Here is a 12761-nt window from a genome sequence, read left to right as displayed (position 1 = left end):
AGGTCCATACAGTGTAGAATGTGATGGCAGACAAGGACCTCAAGGTCCACTGAGTGTAGAATGTGATGGCAGAGAAGGACCTCAAGGTCCATTCAGTGTAGAATGTGATGACAGACAAGGACCTCAAGGTCCATATAGTGTAGAATGTGATGGCAGAGAAGGACCTCAAGGTCCACTGAGTGTAGAATGTGATGGCAGAGAAGGACCTCAAAGTCCATTCAGTGTAGAATGTGATGACAGATAAGGACCTCGAGGTCCATTGAGTATAGAATGTGGTGGCAGACAAGGACCTCAAGGTCCATACAGTGTAGAATGTGATGACAGACAAGGACCTCAAGGTCCATATAGTGTAGAATGTGATGGCAGAGAAGGACCTCAAGGTCCACTGAGTGTAGAATGTGATGGCAGAGAAGGACCTCAAAGTCCATTCAGTGTAGAATGTGATGACAGATAAGGACCTCGAGGTCCATTGAGTATAGAATGTGGTGGCAGACAAGGACCTCAAGGTCCATACAGTGTAGAATGTGATGGCAGACAAGGACCTCAAGGTCCACTGAGTGTAGAATGTGATGGCAGAGAAGGACCTCGAGGTCCATTCAGTGTAGAATGTGATGACAGATAAGGACCTTGAGGTCCATTGAGTATAGAATGTGGTGGCAGACAAGGACCTCGAGGTCCATTCAGTGGTACATCGTGGATCTTTGAGTGTAGAAATTGATGGCAGAGAAGGAATTCAAGGTCCATCGAGTCTGCCCAGCTCCATTCGTACTTCAGTCCCACAGTCCTCAGTTGAACTTTGGCTTTACCCTCACTTCTTCATAAACAGAAATCCTCTGAGGTCCATATTAAGCCACTATCCAGCTTAACAAATTAGATGGATAAATATATCTGGCCAACTTTTCTGGGATATTCAGTGGTGCGGCTGCACTGCTGAGAATAACTAGATAACCTAGAGTTAGCCGGATAAGTTTATCTGGCTAACTTCAGACCTACTCAATATTCGGCTGAGTGGCGGCCGCTCAGGGCAGCAGGTTTCTCTTGTACGGGTATCATTTTTATGTTTTTATGAATGTTTTATTGTAAACCACCCAGAACATTGGATAGTGTGGCCTAGAAGCATTTTAAATAAATAAACACCACCACTTAGGCACATAAGTCCAAACGTCTCTGGCTTAGTGGCTCTGAATATTGGGCCCTTTGTGCTTATCCCAGGCTTTCTTGAACTCTGTCACTGCTTCTGCCTCTACTACCTCCATATATTCACCACCCTTTCTGGGAAGAAAGATTTCTTGATGATGCTCCTGGGTCTATGTCTATGGAAACTCATACCATGCCCTCTTCTTCTAGAGCATTCTTTCCTCTGACAAAGGTTTACGTCTTGTACATTATTAATAACTTCAAGGTTTTTGAATATTGCTGTCATCTCTTCTCTCCTCCAAGGCATACATATTATTTAGGTCTTTAATTTAATTTCTCAGGCTTTTTGGTGTAGCTTTCCTCTGGACTGCTTCCACCCTGGCCACATCCTTTTGGAGATACGACCTCCAGAACTGGACAAATATTACAGGAGAATTCTCACCAAAGATCTCCTAATGGTTCTGCCTCTCACTGTACACCCAGCATCCCTCCTGGCTCTGTCCACTGTCTTATCACCCACTATCACTCCTTGAGATTATCAGATGTGATCACCCCTTGGTTGCCTTTCTTGGTTATTCCACATCAACATCTCACCCTCCATCGTGTGCCTCTACCTCAGATTTCCACACCCCAAATATGTGATTCTGCACTTTTTTGCACTGAATCTCAACTCCCAGGCACTTGCCCTCTCCTCAAGCTTTCGTAGATCACACTTCATTCTTTCTACTCCTTCAGGTGTATCCACTCAGTTACAGATCTTAGTGTCATCTGCAAAGAGGCAAACGTTTCCTTTCCACTGCTCCACCATATTGCTCACAACAACACCGAACAGAACCCAAGCCTGGACCAGTCCCTAAGGCATTCAACTAATCACTCCTTCCTCAGAAGAAATTGTATTTATCACCACTCTGTTCTCTGTCACTTAACCAGTTTCTAATCCAGTCCAACACCTTGGAATCCATCCACAGAATGCTCAGGTTATTTATGGGCATTTCTCAAGGGTACAGGCTTCAGCTGGGTTGGTTTTACGCACACCATGACCGAATGAACTTCACTCATAACCCGAGGCTATGTTGGATACAATTGTAGATGGTAACTTTCAAACAGCCGTGCAGGCGTACATGTACATGCGTATGTCGGCTCGCGCCCAGAAACGCAACTATTTTGTAACATACACGCGTATATGCGTGCATGATACAAAATCAGCTGTATATGTGTACATGTGTACACAATTTTATATGGACGTGCGCATGTGCACACAAATGCTGGCTCTATCGTGTAAGTGGGGGGGAGGGATTTTAAAAACAAAGCACGCCGAAGCAATAGCCCTTTTTCTCAGTTCCCTCCCAGTTTGCCCAGTTAACGGATTGGATTTCCTAACCCCTCTGTTATTTAGCCTCCCTTTTACCCCCGACCCTTAGAACCTGCTGACTCACCACGTTTTTTTTTATTTTAGTACTCACACGCCGTCCATAGCAGAAGTAAAGTTACCTGGTAGGGGACCCCAGCGCGCGCTTGGGAGTGTAAATACTTACACACTCATTTCAAGATCACTTTCCGGAATGCCCACCCAGACCACACCCAAGCCCCACCCCCTTTTGAAACTGTTTGATTTGTGTGTGTCCCCCCGGGAGATACATGTGTACTCGCACACTTTTTAAAATCCGCGTGGCATGTGCCGGCCCGAGACATGCGCATAGCTCCCGGCTTTCTCAATCGTAGAGCTTTTAAAATCGACCTTGCAGTCTCTCACATTTACCACTAATGCTCATCTTATTACGTGCACTGTGCCAGAGAGAGCTTCCTTCTGGAGATCATAAGATGTACTATGCACAGATGTAATATGTAATTTCAAGGTGCACTTGGAAGAGCTTTCAATCAGGCCTGTGGCACCCGATACAATTGGGGACATTTCTCTATCTTTCTGCTGAATTGTTCTTGATCTCTGATTGCTTGAGGATCTTCTCTTTTTCAATATGTGTCAAGTTTTAATCTACCCACTGCAGCTATGCTTTAACCATTTGTTTTTCCTTGTTTGCTGGTCCAGATCTTTAAAGAGTTGTTTTTCTTGTTTTGCAAATTCTGTTGCCTCTTTCCCCAAGTGTGCTGGTAGAGTCTTCCTTGTCAGAAAAATTGTCAAAGCTTAAGGATGGAGACCGACTTTGTTCACTTTTATGCTTCAGCACTTTTTGAATGTTTGCACCTGTTAATGCTGTTAGGTATCCTTGGAGGTCTATAATAGCAGTTGTTCATGTGTAATCTATTTCTATAAAACCCTTACCACCTTCAGCTCTTGGAAAGTACCATCTCACCATACACTGATTCTGACAGATTACTTGGTGGCTATAGAGTTTTCTCGATCTTACATCCAATTGTTTAAGATCTTTGGGCAACTAGTTTACAATTCCAAAACTGTAAGAGAGTATGGAGATTGTAAATTGGTTGACAGCTTGTATCCTATTCCGTTCCGTTAAAGCACTTTTCAGTATCAGTTTCCGTCTCCCTTAGTATTTTTGCTGATCTTTTATTTCTGTAACTGTGCTGGATTGTCACACCTTCTTCTACTCCTAGATATTTATATATGCCTTCCTGCTCAAGTTCTTTTATGTTACAGTCTTCAGTCAGAGAGTGTTTTTCAGTTTTGCTTAATTTTCCTATAATGAAGGTTTCCTTAGCACATTTATCCAGGCCTGATGTCATGTGACAGCCTCCTCTGTGAGGACATTCAAAAGCTTTGTTGAAAACCAAGTAGGCTATATCCAGTGCATGTGTCTGACCTAATTCTCTGGTCACACAATCAAAAAAATTGATCAGATTTCTCTGACATAATCTCCCTATGGTAAAACCATGCTGCCTTGCATCCTGCAATCCACTGCATTCAAGGTACTTCTCTATCCTTTCCTTCAGTAGAATTTCCATTAACTTACCCACTACAAAGTGAGTCTAACGGTCCTGCAGTTTTCCACCGCCTCCTTAATACCACTTTTTTGAAGGAGGATAACATCCACACTTCTCCAGTCCTGCAGAACCTCTTCCATTTACAAAGGCCCTTCTCTTAGCTCTTTTAATATCCTAGGATGCAGTGCGTCCGGCCCTAGTTTTGTCTATTTCTGGTTGTGCTAGTTCCATAAATGCTGTGATTTCTCCCGCCAGCATGAGCGCCCCTTCCTGCCATCTGTGCTCCTCCTCCTCTTCCTTCTTCAGTGAATACGGAACAAAAGTGTTTGCTTGGCATTTCTGCCTTTTCCTTGTCATCTTCCTCTGTTTCTCCTCTCTCTTACCATTCCCACCTTTGCATTTCCTTGTCACCTCGCTCTACACCTTTCTTCCGCTTCTATGTTGAGATCCTGACTGCTGGCCCTGGTTTTCTCAGCTTTCCTGCGCCGTTTCTGGGGGCTCTTGTACCTTTACAATGCTAATCTTTTCATCTTTTCTTATTCTGCCACCTCTTTAGAAAACCAAACCAGTCTCCTTTTCCTCTTATTTGTATTTACTTTCCTTACATAAAGCTTTGTAGACCATACTATAGCTTCCTTTACTTTAGATCATTTTTTCAATATATTGACCAGTGCTGGTCTCAGCATAGATTCTCATGGGACACCACTATGGAAAATGACCAGTTAGTCCCGCCCTGTCATTCAACCAGTTTAGATCCAGGACAACTTAAGTGCCATTAATAGCTTTTGGTATCTGAAGCTCCAAAGTCATTATATCAACTGGATCTCCTCTTAGCTGTATGCTTGGTGACCATGAAAACCTGAAAACCTCAAGCAGGTTAGAGAGATAGGCCCTCCCTTTAGAGACATTATGTTGACCCATCCTCAATGTGTCATATTTACCTCCTCCTCTTCCATGTCCTCAGATGTATCCAGTGACCTTTTGGAGCTGTGGAGCTGTTCCAGAACAGCCTGTGCTATGGGGATCATCATAGCTGTGGTGGCTGTGTTACTGATCCACATAGAGAGGAAGGCAGTGACCAGCATGAACCCCAGAATTAGGCTGTAGAGACAGAAGGACAGGGTATGTAAGATCCTGGGGGCAGTGTGCTGTCCACCACCTGTAATCAGAGGCTGTAGAGATGGAAGGGCAAGGACTCTCGGGGTCAGTATTAAGCACTTGTGTACTATTTTATTAGGAAGGCTTCTAGCAACTGGGGTCCTTCTTCACAATATTCACCTTTAGACCTCACTGGGAGAAAGGGAGACAGGTTTGTGCCCCCCCACGCCCCCAGGGTAGGGTTAAATCTGAAACAAAGCATGAGCTCACACAAAGATAGCAGGGGCAGAGCCATGAAGGAGAGCAGAGCTCTGAGCACACTGCTGAGTTATTGGGAACCCAGACCAGAAACAGCTTGAGGGGCTTAGAAGAATGACAACGGCTATAAGCAGGAAACCAAACACAATAGCAAAGAAAACCCAGCTTGTTATGCCTTTCTTATATTCAGAGTCCTTTTGTTTTATAGAATAGCTTTTTGTGGGATAGCTAATGTTGCTTCATTTGATTGCACATATATTTGTATTCAGTTTTATTCTTTGTAAAACTCTAGATGGTAGATGGGAGATAGGTAGGAGAGTTAGGATAGGTTAGTCGGGGATACTCTATGTTAGGGAATCTAGATGCTGCAGTGCAGTTAGGTACAGTAGGTAGGCATAGTTAAATGGGACAAAGCCAGCATGGATTTAGCCAAGGGAATCTTGCCTCACTAATATGCTACATTTTTTTTGAGGGTGTAAATAAACATGTGGCTAAAGGTGAGCCAGTTGATATAATGTATTTGGATTATCCAGAAAGTGCTTGACAAAGTCCTTCATGAGAGTCTTCTGTTGGATTCGTGGACCCTTGGGCCGATCGGAACCAAAGGAGAAGTTGCTGTAGATGGTGGCCGCAGTGGCCCCGACCGGGAGGCGGCAAAGACAGGCTCGGAACTGGCCGAAGGAGGAACTCTGGAAGCCCTATGCGACCAAGGGCTTTGGCGAGGAAGGTGGTGACGACGGAGCTGGTCCAGTAGTGGGAAGATCTTCGCCCTGGAAGCCGATCCTCCCCCGAGAGGAGCTCATAGGAGTTCGGCCGCTGGGACTTAGGAGATTCACCCTGGAAGCCGGAGTCCCCCCAGGAGGAGCCCGTAGGGACCCGGCCGCTGGGACTTAGGCGGACCCGCGAGGGCCAAGTCGGATGAAGTCCAAGGTCAATTGCCGAAGGGTCGTCGCTCGCCAGTCCAGAGTCAGGAACCAAGGGATCACCGTAAGCCAGTCCGAGGTCAGGAGCCAAAGCGTCAACGGAAGCCGGTCCGGGGTCAGAAGCCAGAGGATCACCGTAAGCCGAACCGGGGTCAGAAGCCAGGGAAACGTCGTAAGCCAGTCCAAAGGTCAAGAGCCAGGAAACACCGTCAGCCGAACCAGGATCAAAGATCAGGAAAAGCAGGGGAGCTCAGGATGCAGCAACTGGAGTCAGGAGAACCTGGGAACCTCGTTGCAAGGCGACGTTCTGGTCCAGCTGCAGGGCTTAAGTACCCTGCAGCGTCTGATGTCATCAGGAGGCGTTCCCCAGGTTTCCCGCGCTGGCCCCTTTAAATTTATGGCTGAGACGCGCGCGCGCGTCTAGGGGGCGGGGCCTACCGCCGCGAGGCGCCGGCTGCTCCGGCGAGGTAAGGAGGCAGGAGCAGAAGCAGCTGCAGGCCCGGGCGAGGTGGGGAGACGCCGGGCCTGCGGCAGCCGAGGCCCCTGGAGGCCCGGGGAGCGTGGGACCCGCGCCAACTCGCGACCAGGTGGGTGGCGATTCCGGGGGCGGCCCGGAATCGCCACATCTTCTTAGGAAATTAAAGAGTCAATGGATAGGGAGCAGTGTCCTATTCTGGACTGCGAACTGGTTAAAAGATAGAAAACAGAGAGAAGGGCTAAATGGTAAATTTTCCTAATGGAAAATGGTGACAAGTGGAGTGCTCCAGGGATCTGTTCTGGAACCACTGCTTTTTAACATATTTATAAATGACCTGGAAATGGGATCAATAAGTGAGGTGATCAAATTTGATGATGATACAAAATTATTCAGAGTTGTTACATCACAAGAGGATTGTGAGAAATTGCAAGAGGACCTTGCAAAACTGGGAGACTGGGCATGAAAATGGCCAATGAAATTTAATGTGGACAAGTGCAAAGTGATGCACTTAGGGAAGAGTAACCCAAATTATAGCTACACAATGCAAGGTTCCCCATTAGGAGTCACCATTGAGGAAAAGGATCGAGGTGTCATTGTTAATAATACATTGAAATCTTCTGCTCAGTGTGTAGCAGCAGCTAAGAAAGCAAATAGAAAGCTAGGGATTATTAGGAAAGGAAGGGAGAATAAAACAGAAAATATGCCTACCTACTGTACCTAACTCCACTGCAGCATCTAGATTCCCTGACATAAGAGTACCCACAACTAACGTATCCTAACTCTCCTACCTATCTCCCATCTACCATCCAGATTTTTACAAAGAATAATCTGTATTGTTCCAAGGTGCAACCTCATTTTGAGTACTGTGTGCAGTTCTGGTCACCACATCTCAAAAAATATGTAGCAGAATTAGAAAAAGTACAGAGAAGGGTGACCAAAATGATAAAGGGGATGGAACAATTCCCCTATGAGGAAAGGCTAAACAGGTTTGTATTCTTCAGCTTGGAGAAGAGAAGGCTGAGGGGAGATTTGACAGAGGTCTATAAAATAATGAGTGGAGATGAACGGGTAAAAGTTAATCAGTTGTTTACTCTTTCGAAAAGTACAAAGACCAGGGGACACACAATGAAGTTACTGAGTAATACATTTAAAACTAATAAGAGAAAATATATTTTTACTTAACGCATAATTAAGCTCTGGAATTCATTGCAGAGGATGTGGGGAAAGCTATTAGTGTAGCTTAATTTAAAAGAGGTTTGGACAAGTTCCTGGAGGAAAAGTCCATTAACTATTATTAAGGTAGAGTTGCCGAAATCCACTGCTTATTTTTGGGATAAGCAGATTGGAATCTGTCTACCCCTTGGGATCCTGCCAGGTACTTGTGACCTGGCTTGGCCACTGTTGGAAACAGGATACTGGGCTTGATGGATCCTTGGTCTGACCCAGTATGACAAGCCTTATGTTCTTATGCTGCATTGGAGTTAGGTAGGAGAGTTAGGAGAGGGTAGGTGGGGGTGTTGGATCTGGTTACTGATACCCTGTTAATGGAGCCTGACACCTGCAGCCTCTCTGCTTCCTCTAGTGAGGGTATAATTCACAGGGCTGGTTTATAAGTGAGCAGGGTGGGATCTGGTTACTGATACCCTGTTAATGCAGCCTGACACCTGCAGCCTCTCTGCTTCCCTTGGTGTGGGTGTAACTCACAGGGCAGGCTTGACACCAACGATCAGCAGGACACGTAGAGCTATGCGCTTGTGTAAATCCCAGTGCTCCACAGCGATGGCCACCAGCAGCCCCCCAATGAAAAGCATGTTGGTGTCTTTCAAATACTGCATGCACACCTAGAGGGGAGGAGAAAAGAGCATTGTTAGGGAAAGCACTTCTAACCTACAGCCCCTTTCCCTGTGTGACTCCAGCATAGACTGAAGGACCCATTCTGTCACTAGCTCAGATTGAACAAACAATGAATCTTGTGTGATTTTAGAATAGACTTAGAAAGTCCCCTCTCCCTCTGCAAACACCGAGCGCATTCTTCTCCCTGGGTTACACTAATTTGTTTTAGTTGTTTACTGTATCTGATTTATATTCCACATTTCATGACCTTCAAAGAGAATTACATTCAGATAGTGCAGGTAGCAGGTATTGAGGAAGACACCTCCCTATGTTACACTATAACAGACTGTAGGGGCTCCTCTCCCTGTGTGACACTAGCACAGACTGTGGGGCTCCTCTCCCTGTGTAACTGTGGGGGTTCTTGTCCCTGTGTAACTGTGGGGTTCCTCTCCCTGGGTGACTGTGGGATTTCCTCTCCCTGGGTGACAGTGGCACAGACTGTGGGATTTCCTCTCCCTGGGTGACAGTGGCACAAACTGTGGGTTTTCCTCTCCCTGGGTGACAGTGGCACAAACTGTGAGGGCTCTTTTCCTTGTGTGACACTAGCACAGACTGTGGGGTTCCTCTCCCTGGGTGACACTAGCACAGAATGAGGGGGGGTGGGGGAGGCTACTCTTCCTGTGTGACACTAGCACAGACTGTGAGGTTCCTCTCCCTGGGTGACACTAGCACAGACTGTGAGGTTCCTCTCTCTGTGTGACACTAGCACAGACTGTGGGGTTCCTCTCCCTGGGTGACACTAGCACAGACTGTGGGATTTCCTCTCCCTGGGTGACAGTGGCACAAACTGTGAGGGCTCTTTTCCTTGTGTGACACTAGCACAGACTGTGAGGTTCCTTTCTCTGTGTGACACTAGCACAGACTGTGGGGTTCCTCTCCCTGGGTGACACTAGCACAGACTGTGAGGTTCCTCTCTCTGTGTGACACTAGCACAGACTGTGAGGTTCCTCTCCTTAGGTGACACTAGCACAGACTGTGGGGTTCCTCTCCCTGGGTGACACTAGCACAGACTGTGAGGTTCCTCTCCCTGGGTGACACTAGCACAGACTGTGGGGGGTCCACTCCCTCCATTTACTTATTTAGCATGTGCTTATTTGTCAAGACATTTACTAATTTTCTCAGTGGCTAAATTTAATGTAATTTATATATATATTTATAGACCGCTTGTATAAATGTGCTGTCTAATTAAAGTGGCTTGCACCTTAATTAACAAAGCATAGTCACATAAAATGAATGCTGCTGTAATTGGCTGCTATCAGTGCAGGCAGTTGCTGAAGCCTTCTCTCCTGTTTCGTCAGGGGATGCTCCTCATAGTTTGGATGGCAGCTGCAGCCACTCCGCTCATGTTGCATGGATGCTCTGAGACTTTTGCCAATCCGGAAATGATTTAGGAGATTGAGCCAATCCCATCACTGGTCCTCTTTAACAGGAAAGTTTCTGCCCTTATTTAATAAGACATTCATATTCAGTGGCAGAGGGTCTTTAGCCAGATTTTCAGCAGCACTTATCTGGCTGAGGACATCTGGATAACTTTAGGGCAGGTGTTTTTCTAGCAGACGTACCCGCCAGATAGTGCTGAAATTCTTGGTCTTTATTAAAAATGTATTTATCGCCTGATGCCCAAGGCTGTCTGCGATTTACAAAATAACCTACAAAACAAAATTCATGAAAAAGCAAGTTTGCTTTCTGTAAACAGTGTTTTCCATAGATAGCAGGATGAATTAGCCATGCTGTCTGGGACATCCCTCCGGTGGCCTGAGGCAGAAAACGCTCTCCAGAGTTACAGAGCTTTGCTCTGCCTGGCTGCGCAGCAGTTCCTGTGCAATTGCCTGACTTGCTCAAATGATAGGAAAATATGGACGAGCAGCAAACAGAGAAAACAGGCAAAGATAGAACTGAGGAGAAGCTGTCCAGGGAGGAGGGTGGGATCGCATGGCTAATTCATCCTGCTATCTATTGAAAACACCGTTTATGGTTTCCCGTCATAAGCAGGCTGAATTAGCCATGCTGTCTGGGAGTCCCCAGCTAAGGGTACATTGAGCACACTGTGGATTATCTATGCCTAAAGGTGACATTCTTTCTTTTTGTCATAGTCTAAGAGGTCCTGTGTGTGAAATCTGTCCCATTGGTGTGAAATCTGTCCCATTGGTGCGAAATCTGTCCCATTGGTGGACAGGTCTACGTGCCAGTGGCATGGTGCAGTATTGCCGCACGCATTACTGCATATGATTTTGTTTGCTGTTGGAGACAGTAAAGTGATGTGAAGATATGAAGAGATGACAAAGTAGCTGCTCTCCACAGGGACGGAAGCGGAGGCTGAAGCCGGAGGCCTGCGCAACCGGCGCTGAAGCCCGTCGGGGTAAGGCCACTTTATTTGCCGCACTTACCCCAGACGGACCCCCTGCCGGCCACGAGGCTGCCCCTCCTGCCATCACAGACCCATCCTACCAAAGCAGAGCATGCGCTGACATCATCAGGAAGAGGCGGGCAGGGGATTTAAATCCCAACCCTGCATCCCGGCGTCGTGCGACAAAGGGGCCTGCCCCTTTGTGCGCCCCTTAGTGCAGCACCTTAATGCAGCTCTAGTCAGTCACTCTGCTATATCCCCTTAGATCTGTACAGCCTTCACTTCGACTGGACCCCTCCTTGCTTCTCTTCCACAGTCAACCACACTGCTAATTAGACCCAATTATGTGGACCTTCGCCATCCCCATCATCAACAACCTCCGTAGAACTTTCTACAATAACAGACCTCCTAATATTCAACACAAAAGAATAATTCCTATCATGGTTTCTCCACTTAACCAATTCTTGGACCTCACGCTCTTTTCTTTAACTCTTCTCAATGCTCAATCCCTCATGAAAAAATCGCACCTTCTCTCCGACTATCTACTTGATTCCAATCCAGATGTGTGCGCAATCACCGAATCATGGCTGAAACTCGAGGACACGGCATTAATAAACCAACTCCCGACGCAATCCTACGATATATTCTCAATCCCCAGAATCAAAAAAAGAGGTGGCGGTCTCCTCTTAGCTGCAAACAAAGAACTAGGACTGACGCTGCATCATTCTATATCTACTTTGTCTCTGGAATTCGCCATCTTCAAATCTAAAGGTCTTCAAATCGGCCTAACCTATGCCCCCCCTGGCCGACTGGAATCAGACCCTTCCCCGCTAATTGAATACATAGCCAAATACATCAACACAGATGTCCCTGCCATAATCCTTGGAGACTTTAACCTTCACGTCGATGCGCTTCCTCACTCCTCTAATTGCGAAACATTTCTTAACACACTCAATTATTTGGGGTTCAAACAAATCGTTAAGGACGCCACACACAAAGCAGGTCACACATTAGACCTAATCCTTCTAAATGAAGGCCTCACTTCATCATCCACTCCAACTTGCTCCTGTATCCCTTGGTCGGATCACAAGATAATCACCACATCCCTCAAAACCAACCAATCAACCCCTCTTCCCCCAAATAAAGCTTCAATCCAATTCAGAAAATCGTGTAACTCGGACAACCTCAGCCAGCACCTAACAAAAGAACTCGCCAACCTAGACCTCACAGACGCAGAAGCGGCTACCTCCTCATGGTTCCAAATTACTAAAAAAGTAGCAGACCTAACCTGCCCTATTATCACAAAAGTTCTACCGCCCAACCCAGACAAAAGGAAACCGTGGTACTCCAAAGAACTTAAATCTCTTAAGCAAGAATTAAGAAGAGTAGAACACACCTGGAGAAAAAATCCTTCACCAACAAATTTGACCAAGTACAAATCCCTCATGCACCACTACAGAATCACCATCCTTCGAACCAAGAGAGACTTCTTTGCACAAAAAATTCACCATTTCATATTCGACTCTAAAGCTTTATTCTCTTATGTCTCGTCCCTCACCAAACCATTGCTCACCCCTATCCCGGATGATCAAGCTGCCAGCAAAGCCTCTGAGCTCGCCTTATACTTCAAAAAAAAATCACCAACCTCCTTTCCCCTCTCTGCTCCAACAAAGGACAGCCTCCACCTTCTTACTCAGCTTCACAACAACAAAACACTAACTTCGACACT

General features: G+C 46.2%; 1 protein-coding gene across 3 annotated transcripts in view; it reads right to left on the bottom strand.

The window, feature by feature from the left end:
* Positions 1-12761, bottom strand: part of SLC13A2 (solute carrier family 13 member 2) — a 41010-nt gene that overhangs the window by 15606 nt on the left and 12643 nt on the right. Inside the window, exons 2-4 of one of the 3 annotated variants that reach the window (XM_029613096.1) lie at positions 10248-10334; positions 8497-8633; positions 4977-5136 (exon numbers count right to left, since the gene is read on the bottom strand). In XM_029613096.1, the coding sequence (XP_029468956.1) occupies positions 4977-5136; positions 8497-8627 (291 nt within the window). In that variant the 5' untranslated portion in view covers positions 8628-8633; positions 10248-10334. Of the gene's footprint in view, positions 1-4976; positions 5137-8496; positions 8634-9909; positions 10133-10247; positions 10335-12761 lie in introns of those variants that run through there. The other 2 variants (XM_029613097.1, XM_029613095.1) reach the window with 2 other exon arrangements.

The sequence above is a fragment of the Rhinatrema bivittatum genome, chromosome 8, assembly GCF_901001135.1.
Source record: "Rhinatrema bivittatum chromosome 8, aRhiBiv1.1, whole genome shotgun sequence".
Classification (NCBI taxonomy): Eukaryota; Metazoa; Chordata; class Amphibia; order Gymnophiona; family Rhinatrematidae; genus Rhinatrema; species Rhinatrema bivittatum.
The sequence above is the reverse complement of the archived record's forward strand: the minus strand, read 5'-3'. Positions and strand labels throughout refer to the sequence as shown.